The 12,389-nt window shown below is 40.1% G+C and overlaps 1 protein-coding gene across 2 annotated transcripts in view; it reads right to left on the reverse strand.

Moving 5' to 3' along the window:
* Positions 1-288: 288 nt before the first annotated feature.
* The window catches only part of flz (transmembrane serine protease filzig), an 84,216-nt gene continuing 72,115 nt past the window's right edge, over positions 289-12,389 (reverse strand). For both annotated transcript variants that reach the window (XM_088242478.1, XM_088242479.1), the window contains one exon: positions 289-1,377. In XM_088242478.1, the coding sequence (XP_088098604.1) occupies positions 1,213-1,377 (165 nt within the window). In that variant the 3' untranslated portion in view covers positions 289-1,212. The remainder of the gene's footprint in view (positions 1,378-12,389) is intronic.

A 12,389-nucleotide genomic window follows, 5' to 3' on the forward strand; every position in this document is an offset into this window, starting at 1 on the left:
AATAAATAATATATATTAATTATTTGTTTGTGAAGGCTTAAAGTAAGGGTGTGTAAGTAATGTTTATAAATACTACTCATTTTATTAAATAATACTAGCGTGCGAAATTTATTTGCTTATTTGAAATGCTTCTGCTATGCTAAATAACTGAAATTGACTGAAAATAAAATACCTATATTTCAGTTCTTAAGAAATTTTATTACCTCCCTAATTGGCGAGCTTGTGCTTTTTAGAAGTCTATTTTTTTCAGGTGCTTTCAGTCTTAAGGATTTTTCATTTTTAATATAATTTCTGTACTGCTCGGCTACTGCATAGTGCTAACAATTAATTAATCGTAATAAATATTGGTGTATTGATAAAATGTAAATGCATTATTCAATTCAAAACATGTTTGTTATTGAATTGTATTTAAAATTTACTGAATTTTGCTTAAAATTAACAAAAAAAGTCAAACTTATATACTGTTTTGAGTAAGTGTAAATAAATTTATAAAAAATATTTTTGTTATCAAGGTAAACCAGTAACACGCTTTTCCTAATTTGTGAAATTCAGTTTTCTAAAAGATACACTCATAATTTATTCAAACTTGCATTCTCTCACTTTACTATGTGTGATGTTTCAATACTACTCGCATATCTAGTATTGTAGTGAAATTAAAACTAGAATTTCATTCGTAACCCTCTGACGTTTTGATAGTAAATACTATAAAAGAAACAGAAAATATTTATTTCGGTGATATTTATGTAATCTCTCGCTTATTCATTTACCTACTTTGTGAAATTCAGCCGTATCTAAAGCGACTCTTGTACTTCGTTTACTCCGGCATTTTCTCGCTTTACAAACTTCGTTATGTATAAGTACTAAATCAAAATTATATTTTCAATCGCAACCTTCTGTCATTCTGATAATAAATGAAAGACGTATAAAAATATATAGGTCCATGACATATAAGTAATTCTTTGCTTAATGTACTCCGAAGTTTCTTAACATCCTTTTACACATAATACAAACATGCGTTATTTTGCTTAACGTACTTTGTGTGATGTTTCAATACTAGATAGAATTTCGAACGCAAACCTCTGACATTTTGATAATAAATCTATTTCTACACACAATACATTGATAATCTCTTTTTTTATGAACTTCTACGTCTTTTTCTGATCGGCATTCTCTGACTTTACAAACTCTTCATAAATATTTGTGGTTGACTATTCAGTGGACTCCTGTGATGCTCTTTAACCAGGGCTTGTAAAAGGTGGTCCTCATGTAAACTCCCGGAAGATACGGAGCCGCACATTTGATACCATGGGAGACTGTCCCTACCAACTGCCATCTTCCGTCAGGTCTTTGAAGAACCAGGGGTCCTCCGCTGTCACCCTGCAAGATAAAAAAACATGATTTTTTTACAAAGTACTTATTGATCATCTCATGATAAATAGACACAAATAGATTCAATTTATGCTAACCGAAATAAAACATGTTACGGATATTGATGATGAATAAGTTAAATAAAGAAATCTAATCTAAAAAACATAAATATGTATAACAGATAATGTAGCAAAGAAGTTAGTTCTTAAAAAGTGTAAAATGGGTCGTGTAAAATGAGTCGTGTACTGAAATAAATGATAAATAAATTAAAGTTTAATGATAATTAGATTTATGAGTTCAGTTTGATATTAAAATGGATGAAATTGTAGAATAGGTAAATTGTAGAAAAGGCGTAGGTTACAAAATGGGCAATAAAAAGTATGGGGCTTATAATTCATAAGAGATTTTTTTTTTGTATTTTTATTGTTTGTTTAGTTATAAAATTAAATAAATAAAACAACTTTGTTTTTCACCACTATTTTTATCCACCGACCGGTTTTAAAGCTTGTTTCGACAAGCTTTTTTCGCAAGGTTTACTTAATTAATTAATTCTTTCCTATTTTATTTTATCTTATCAGTATGCTGCCAATCAAACAAATAAAACAATTATTTTTTTCTTAAAAGGGATGGGAATGTGAGATGAATACTTCGAAAATAGAAAGGAGTTGACTTAAAGAAATATTGTTTATTTGGTTATTTATTAATTTTTTCTTACTATGAGTCGCTTTTTTAATTTCTAAGATTTCTAAGTTTTCTAGTTTTAATATTTTATTTTCAACATGAAGTACTTTTAATCCAGAGTTTTTATTGAAACTATGATCATTTTCTATCAGATTGTTTGCGAATTAAAAAAATAATAATATTTATGTTCCTTAAGTGTTCTTTTACTCTAATATAAATGTATTTTTTTTTAGTTTTTCAAATGTAAATTGAATCGCAATCACTACAATTTAATTGTCATATGCCAGATTTATTATATTTATGGACTCATATTAATGCTCGTATATTATTAGTTGTGTAAGATGCAGGTTTAATGTTTGATGGTAGGGAACCACATAGTTAAGATATTTAGTCATTCATCTATTTTGATGAAGAATAAAAATTGTAAAATTGTTTTCAGGCGTTGCCTAGTAGGTGAATTGGTTCAGCCAGATGAATCTCACCCACACGATATTTATTTATTTGACACTTTATATACATATACAATAAATATACATATAAGGGCGGGCATATTGCCTTAAGGCAATTTCTTCCTACCTACCCAAACCGTTCATTTTAAGAAAATTATAAATACATGGACATATTGAATCTTACAATTTTATACAAAAATTAAAAGCAAAGATTAAGAACAATAAATATAAATATATATATAAAAAAATTAACACTATACTAGATGGGATGGGAAAGAAAGAAGAAGGATAAAGGAACAATTTAAATATTTAGATAGTGACATTTCAATCTTGACTTAAATGTAAATAAAGAAGGGGAGCGTCTCTAACATTAGTGGGTAGATTATTCCACAATCGAGTGGCTACTACTGTGAAAGAAGAGGCAAGAAAATTAGAGCGATGACTGGGTATTAAAAGGGTTCTTTCGTTACTAGAACGAAGAGATAGTCCGTGTTGTGAAAGAGGTTGAATGAGCTCTCTCAGATAAACAGGCGAAGTGGAATTATTTAAAATATTGAGAAGAAGTGATAGAATGTGAATGTTTCTCCTATGCCTGATACTGAGCCAGTGTAGTTGCGTGCGATACTCGGTTTTGTGGTCAAATTTGCGAACATTAAAGATATAACGAATACAAATATTAAGCAATCGTTCTAACTTAGTTGCACCGTAATCTTTGCCAAGGGAGGTCACGTTCCGTGAGCTCCGTTAGTGAAAAATTTACAAACAGCGATATTAGTGGTTTTTTCTGCGTTTTTTTATATGTGTTATACATCGTTCGACTCGTGTTTTTTATGCGCGTCTAACAGTGTTTTTAGTTTTTATGTACGTGTTTTTTTTTGTTAAAAAATAGTAAAAAAGTGTTTTTTCGCGTTAAAAAGTGCCGTTTTTTAGAACGCTGCCCTTATGGTAGCGTTTTTCATAAATATTTTTTGTTCATTTTGTGCACCGTCAAAAGACCTTTAAAAAAGTCCGCGGTAGATATATACTACCACCTACCGTTTTCGAGACAGACTGTTTTTTCACTTTGCCACGTGGTTGTGAAAAAATCCGTTTGTCACGCAACATAGTGTTGTGATATATAAATCTGCGCGGATTAGTAAGACGAACTTAAAACTAGTTTCATAACTTAAAAAAAGTGAAATTTAGTGACAATACTGTGTAAATAACTAAAAATTGACCTTTGTTGCTGAACGCTCTTTTTGTGGTGAAAGATAAAATTGTGCAATAAACACTATTAGACGCGGCTCGACCAGAGGAACATTTAAGTCCGCGACAGCACATTTTTATCTTTTATGGTTCGGAAGTTATTGCGTATTTTCGGTTTTATACCTACGTTGGTTGAGTGAGAAACCACCTGTGGGGTCCCACAGGGTAGGAGGTTTGGGTGCGTTGTTTCCTGGGGCGTTCTCTCGACTGTGCAGTCGATTCTTCGTGTGCTTGAGGAGCGTCCTTCACTTTTGTGCCCTTCCCTTCCCCTTACCCACGGCTTTCGAGCACTCTTCCGTCACGTAGGTGGCACTCCGCGAACCTGAGGACCAGCTAGCTTTTTCCGGCTGTGCATCGACGCCAACTAGAGGACTCACCCCCTCTTAGCGGGTGTTCGGTGTATCAGTTGCGGGCGGAGGGTACGTGAGCGAGGGAGTTACCCCCCAACCTCTCAAACCACTTCGCTCCCGGGGTAGTGTCAGGTTTGTCCGGCTGCGGGCGGGGTTGCCGGGGACAGGTCGTCGGACCAGAACCGATTATATTTCGTTCGCGGTTGTGAGGCTATATCCTCCTCGGGCTAGGGTTTAGTTTTTGCGGCTGCCCTCGGTTGGCGGGAAGGAATTTATTTTTCTTTTGGCCATTCTCGAGGTTTGGTAACGGGTTGGCGCGCAGGTGTCGAGTACCCACTCTAGTCCTGCAGTGACCAGCTTTCGCTTAGATTAGATTCACCGGTCCTCGTTAAGGTCGCATTCCTGGTCGACCACCTCAGCTGCTTGACCTGTTTTTACTAACAGGATCAAATCAGCGCAGGTGATTGGACGGTTTCCGTCGAGCGTTGTTTTACCTCACCCGGAATCTCCGAGTGAGGGTGTAGACACTCCGTCTCCAGCTTCCAGCTGAAGAGGGACGCCGACGTCCTTCCAGGTCCAATCCCGACCGCAAATCAGCAGCTGGGAATGTCGACGCCGGAGAGAAAGGCCACGGCGACGCCTTCGCCTGCAAAAAACCCCTTCGAGACGTCAATTTTGACGCCTCGTTCTCCCCCTGTCATTATTAGATCGAAAAGCAGCCCGGAACTGAAGATCAAGAAGGACCAGCCGAAGAAAGGAAATCCCGTCATGGAAAAAAAGCCCGAGCAACCCAAGAAGCTGCAGCAACTGAAGAAATCGACTCGCCAGACCCAAGCCAAGGCAAAAGAGGCAATCCCGAAAACAGCCGATACAAAGGAGCCGACTCCCTCTTGTTCTGGGACAACGTCCCAAACAGCACCAAGGTCAAAGGTACCAACCCCTTCGACTTCGCTAATCGATTCCCAGAGGACCCCCCCGCCCACTTCGAGCCAGAAAATAAGCCAAGAAAGTAAATCAGAAGACATGCCTCTCGACGCCATGTCTTTAAACATGATAACCCTTTCGACCAAAGGCTTGCGCATGGTGGACCCTTTGAAAGGGAATATTACAAAAGAGACCCGCGAAGGCCTGATGAATCTGTTTACAGACATCATCGATTTGGCCTCCGCGATGTCCAGAAAATCCCAGCTGCAAGAGACGACTTACTTGAAAGAAAAAATCGCTCTGATGCAGAGAAGTGTCTTCGCCAATGCTCCATCTTCAGCCAGTCCGAAAAGCTATGCTTCCATGGCAGCATCAGGATCCTCCCATGCTGTCATCATCAGTTCTTCGGACAAATCCAAGACGAGCTCTGACATCATGGCTTCATTGAGACAGGATGTCAGACCATCCGTCTTGAAGGTCGGAGTAAGTGCCATGATTCCAGCTAAGGATAACAAGGTTATCATTAAGCTCCCAACGTCCAATGATGCCGAAACTATAAGGGCTGCTCTCCCAAGGTTGACCAAGGGAAACCTGGTCGCCAAGGAGGGCAAAAGGTTAATGCCGACAGTCATGCTGAAAGGCATTGAAAAAGAAACCCACGATGAAGACCTGATCGAATACATTCTCCAGCAGAATGACTCGATCTTCGAGGCCGCGGGGGAAAACAAAGACGCTTTAAAGTTGCAAAGGTCATTCCGCAACAAGAACAGTGAGCGTTTGAGAAATGCCGTCCTACTTGTGAGCAAGGAGGTAAGAGAAGCCATGATCAGCCAAGGCCGAATCAGCATCGGTTATCAGAGGGTGCAGGTCGAAGACAGCTGCCCCTTAATGCAATGCTACAAATGCATGGGCTTTGGTCATTCTGTGGCAAGATGCCTGGAAAATAAAGACCGTTGCTTGCATTGTGCAGGAGACCACAAATCTATAACCTGCACCAAGAAGGACAAAGAAACCGATTATCGATGCTGGAACTGCATCAAGATGGCTAAGGGTAAAACCGAGGCATCTAAGCACAGGGCCAACGATAGGGAATGTCCCTATCGAATCAAAATGATGATGAGAACTATGGAGAGAGTCAATTATGGCTAGCTCCATTCTGACAACCACAACCGGGATCCATTCACACATCGCCGGCGCGACTAAAGTTATACAATGGAACCTGGGCCGCTGCAAAGCGGCACAAGAAGAGGCACTGGCCAACAGACGGGGGGCGGATATACTGCTGCTTCAGGAGCCTTACACGGGCAACACAGGCAAAATTAATGCATCGGGAATTACCGTCTATCAATCGGTAACATCATCGCAGCATGTCTGTAAAGCAGCGGTTATAATCTGCAAACCCAATTTAAATGGAATTCTGTTGAGTAAATACAGTGACTCTAATACAACGCTGGTTCAAATAACAACTGACGCCGGACCCATGGTAATCGGATCCATGTACGTGGAACCAACCTCGGATGTTGCTCCCGCACTAGATAAACTCAGGCTCCTGGGAGATGTTCCCATTCTCATAGGAGGTGATCTTAACGCCAAAAATGTGTGGTGGGGAAGCGCAAGAACGGACCGAAAGGGCGAAAAAGTTGCAGATTTCTTGTCTGAACTTAATTTGCACACCTTGAATGAAGGTAATCGGCCCACTTTCGAGGCCTTTCGCGGTCACCTCCACCTCAAGAGCGTTATTGACATAACATTCTGCTCTTCAAGTCTGATAGACACCGTCGACAGATGGAGAGTGGAGTCTAACAATAACCATCTTAGTGATCACAATCCTATATACTTCGAAATTTCAGCCAGAATATGGAACCCTACGGAAACCAAAACGGCCATTTATAACAACAAAAAGGCCAACTGGGAGAAATTTTCGAAAGAAGTTCGACGTAAATTAAAGGAACGTAAAATATCACAGATTTCTTTCTCCGAAGTAAGTAACTCGCTGGATTTGGAGAAAAAAATCATTTTGTTGATGGAAATTTTAGACGAATCGTGCAAAGCAAGTATACCAATCAGGAAACCCTTCAAAAGGCAACCCTGTCCTTGGTGGAACACTGAGCTCGATAAACTAAAGAAAGTTGCTAGGAAATGCAGGCACAGGCTTCAGAACTCAGGTTCTCTCCGTAGAGAGACTAAGACACTTCCTGAGTACCTCGAGGCTAAACAAGCCTACAAAATCGCCATTGAAAAAGCAAAAACGGAATCCTGGAAGAATTACTGCGGCTCTCAAAACAGAGAAACCGCCTGGTCTGCAATTCACAGAGTGCTGGTCAACCGGAAAAAGACTACTCCATTAGCGACGCTTAAGGATGGCAGCGAATACTTGGCTTCGGCTGAGGAAAGCGCTAGACGTCTATTGGAGAGGTTCTTTCCGGACGACAATACACAACAAGAGACTAGTGAGCAAATCGACATCAGGCGGATAGCAGAAATCATACCTTATACAGAAAGCGACCCGATATTTACGGCGGAGGAGATTGAGGATATAATATCAAATATTAATCCAGAAAAGGCGCCCGGTGAAGACCATTTCACCGCGGACATCTGCCTTCACTTCTTCAATGTGAACAGGTCTCTGGTACTGGGTATGTATAATGCATGTCTCAGAGTGAGCCACTTTCCATCTCAATGGAAAATAGCGAAGGTCATTGTCATACCCAAACCGGGAAAGGATGACCTTCAAGACATCAAGTCCTACAGACCGATCGGACTTATCTCGGTATTTGGCAAAATACTAGAAAAGCTGATGATTAATCGGATCAACTGGCATTTTCATCGTAAAGGTAAGTTGAGTCAGAAACAATACGGATTTACACCCCAAAAATCAACAGAAGACGCTCTTAACGCATCAGTTAAGGTAATCAGGACTGCACTGCATGACAAGAAAATGATCATAGCGATCTCGCTCGACATAAGAGGAGCCTTTGATAACGCTTGGTGGCCATTTTTAATGTGCCAACTGAGCAATAAGAAGTGCCCTCGAAACTTGTTCATGTTGGTGAAGAGCTATCATCAACAAAGGAAAGTTGTATTGTCACACTTCGATGCCACTCTCGAAAAGGTAACGACCAAAGGATGCGTTCAGGGATCCTCCTGTGGACCGAGCTTCTGGAATTACATCTTAGATGATGTACTCCAGAAAGACTTGGGTGCGGGAGTCGAACTGAAGGCATTTGCGGACGACCTTCTCCTGACAGCCGTGGCAGACAATACAACAGAACTTGAGAGGATGACAGACAATGCGCTGAAGATTATCACAACATGGGGCTCAAAAGCTAAACTCCAATTCGCTGAAGACAAAACCAACGTGATGTTTATAACCAGAAGAAAGGACCGCCAGCCAACCATTCATATGAACGGAGTCCAGTTGAACTATGTGGACCACTTTAAGGTTTTGGGTCTTACCATAGATCGCAACCTAAATTGGTCCAAACACGTTGACGGTGTTTGTAAAAAAGCCGCAGGTATTACAAACAAACTCGTGAGAGCCGCCAAACCCACATGGGGTGCATCGCCGGAGGTTATGCAGCAAATATACGTAGGCGCTGTAGAGCCTCTGATTACGTACGCCTCAAGCGTGTGGGTGGACGCGGTCAACAGGAAAGTCAATCGGAAGAAATTGAACTCCATCCAACGACAAATAGCCATCAGGTCATGCAAGGGATACAGAACAATTTCCTTGGTATCAGCACAGGTTTTAAGTGGATTCATGCCACTCGATTTGAGAATCAGGGAGCTTGCAGAAGCATATGAGGTGAAGAAGAGCCTCACTTTGCAAGACTTGCCACAGGACAGATTTTACCAGGGAGTGGGAGACTATTTCTCACTTCCTCATCCGGCGGAGCGCTATCCGATAGATCACGGCTATGATGATCAAGTTCTGCCTGGGACGGCGCAGGAAGAGTTGAGGATCTACACAGATGGCAGTCTCTTGGACGGCAAAGTGGGTGCAGCGTTTGTACCTTACGATGGCGTCAGAGAGCTGCCGTCGAGAAAGTTGAAACTCGGTGATTTCTGCTCCGTGTTTCAGGCGGAACTCTTTGCGATCAGAGAAGCCCTGGTCTATGTTTTGAAGAAACCACCAAACAGATGGAAGAAAATAACGATCCTGACAGATTGCAAATCTGGCGTCCATGCAATAACTGACCGAAATTCGGTCAACCCTATTGTAATGGACATTAGAACAGATATCCAGAAGCTTCGATGCAGACACCAGGACGTGTACATTGGCTGGATACGGGGACACTGCGGAATCCTTGGCAACGAAAAAGCTGACGAAAAGGCTCGGGAAGCTACACTCAAGAAGACAGCCCCCGATTTTGCCGATTTCCCGCTCAGTTTTGCCAAAAGGAAAATAAGAAGCAGAACCCTTCAAGTCTGGAACGATCGTTATTTAAGTGAACCTACCGGAAGTATAACTAAAATGTTTTTCCCTACCATTTTCCATGCCTATGATTTCAGGAGAATGCAGAATGCTGGCTACGAGCTCACCCAGATGCTTACGGGTCACGGTGGGTTTATGAGCTACCTGCATCGCTTCAAGCTCTCCGAAATCGACAGCTGCCCATGCGACGATGAAACTCCTCAAGATGTCCCTCACCTGTTGATGCATTGCCCCCTTTTCAGCTTTCAAAGACAACAGCTGGAGGCGCGATGCAGAAGCTTGGGTGAAGATCTATGCGACATCCCATCGGTGATAGGTAATAAAGAACTCACACGAGAGGTAGTATTATACATGATCAATATAGTGCAGGCTATTGGTAAAATAAACCAAAGTAGGGAAGAAAATGCCGAACACTCCTCTAGTGGAACGGAAGGCCTGTTGACTACTGCCAACAGGCCGGCTTCTCCTGAAGAGTTTTGAGTGGTTTCCTCTCCACATAAGCAAATGCTGAGAAGTTCCTGATTGGCCCACATTAGTATATCCCTCCTGATCCCAACAGTTTAGATCAATTTAAAGAAATTTAATTGCAGAAAAATCCACTTTTGAAATATAAACCTTGTATATTATAAGCAAGGTAAATAATAAAGCAACTCCTATATAAAAAAAAAAAAAAAAAAAAATCGTTCTAACTTATCAAGCAATTCAGAGTTAGCATCTAGATAACATACATCCGCGTAGTCAAGGAGTGGAAGAAGTAAGCTCTGGAATAATGTTTGCTTAACATTAATTGGCAAGAAAGTAATCTTTTAAGTGAGTGCAAACTGCTATAAAGTTTACGACTAACTTCGTTAACCTGGTCGTGCCACCCTAAATGCTTATGAATGATAATACCTAAGTTTTTGACTGAAGTCATGAATGGAATTTCTGTACCATCTATTTTGAAAAGAAGAATAGTGGAAAAATTCACTTTTGAATACATTTGTTTACTACCAACAAGTACAATTTGATAAAGGTTTCTGCTCTTTTTTCAGTTCATTGCCGAATAAATCGGCGTTCATTGTAAAGCATAGTATTGTAACGATCTATTTGCAAAACAGTAAAGAAGGAAAAAATATTCAAATGAGCAAAATTAAAGAAAAGTCAAGTAAAATGAAAGTATAAGAAAACACATTGGGCACTGTTTTCCCTCTGTTGCAACAAAAGATATCTACAGTTTAACGCATATATTTATTCTATCCATTTTATAAATCTGGTTAGTGCGCAATGGGCCAATTACATATTTTTCTTTATTGATCGTTAGTTTTTGTGTCATTGAAGTAAAGTTTCATTTGCTTACATTTTTTTAAATAAATAACAGTATTGGCGTCCTTGACTGAATCAACATTTACTAAATTAATCCGAGTTTATTTAGACGCTTATTAAGAAAGGGGTGGTTCTAGAGGGTGTATATTATCTCCCTCTAGGAGTGAGCACGTAGCTTTTTCTCTTACGATAATACCCTATCCTTCCCTGTATTGAACTGCCTACGTATTGTGTAAGGGTGTTTACGGAGTCGAGGGATTACATTAAAGGATGATTTATTAATGTTTAACTAATGGTAAATTGAAGTATTTTGTTTTTACGACATAGAATGGTAAAACAAGTATATATGGCGAAAATGAACTGTAACGTGCGACGAGGACGACCAAGGAAGACGTCACATGATCAGATAAACCAAAATCTTAAGTCTGGTCATGTCAAAAATAGACAGAACCGAAGGGCATGTACGACAAGATGTATGAATGTGGAAGAAGCTAGGAATATATGCCAGAATAGACGTGTGTGGCAGTCCATCCTCTCTGCCTACCCCTATTGGGAAATGGCATGATGGTAGTAGTCGTAGTAACGACATAGATAATATAACAATTCGATGATTTGTAAATATTTATTTATTTTAGTCATTTAACAAAAATGTCCCCTACACTTAATCATCACAGACAAATATACTGTTGTGCTGTATTTAGTTATAAAGGTGCTAAACTTACTTTGTTTCTTTGTTGTTCTCAATATGTGTTAAATTCTAAATTATAATATTATTTTTGTCCCGAATTGAGTTTTTGTAACTCCTGGGAATGTAATTCAACGTATTATATTTGTAAAATACTTTGTGTTAAATGATTTATAAATAAAAAAAATAAAAAAATAAAATGGATTTTATGTCCGCTCCCTAGTTGGAGCATATGGTATCCACAAACAGCCTCCATGCATCTCTATTGGCTGCTTACTCCTTTGCGTCCTCCTAAGTCAGGTTCTCGTCCCAAAGTTCTGACATATACTGCCGACGAACAGTCAGCAGTGGACGTCGAGAACCTGATGCCTTGTAAAGTAGGCAAGCGTGGTTAAAGCTCTCAGGAGGCATCCGCAGTATATGGCCTAGCTAATCGCCTCCGCTTGACGACAGTTGTCACCGGAGTTTACTGCGTCCGTTTTCTTATTACCTCATTCCTCACAAAGTCAAACCACCGCACATCCAAGACTCTTCTGAGACACCTATTCTCATAACTCAGAATTTTGCTATTTTGGGCCCTAGTGAGGTGCCACGATTCGCATCCGTAGAGAAGCATAGATGTTATGCAGGCGTTACATAGGCAATATTTGGTTTTCACTGGCGCCCGCTACTCCAACCGCACTCCCAGTTCGTTTTAAAAGCTGTCAGAATCCCTTTATGTTCTCCAACTAAAACAATATTAGAGATGCACTTGCACTCTTTACCACCCCTTTCCTAGATCAAAATCTTTCCTCGATCAAAATCTTTCCTCTACCCCTCAATCATTCTCTTGCTTTTTTACCCCACCTTTCTCTCTCAATATCTATTACATTTACATCGCAATCTTTCTCTTGCCTTTTTCCTACTCCCATTTCTTTCATAAAATTTTAACTCTACCTCTCAATCAATCT

The sequence above is a fragment of the Micrasema longulum genome, unplaced genomic scaffold, assembly GCF_059751315.1.
Source record: "Micrasema longulum isolate JH-2025_06_02 unplaced genomic scaffold, ASM5975131v1 h1tg000140l, whole genome shotgun sequence".
Lineage (NCBI taxonomy): Eukaryota > Metazoa > Arthropoda > Insecta > Trichoptera > Brachycentridae > Micrasema > Micrasema longulum.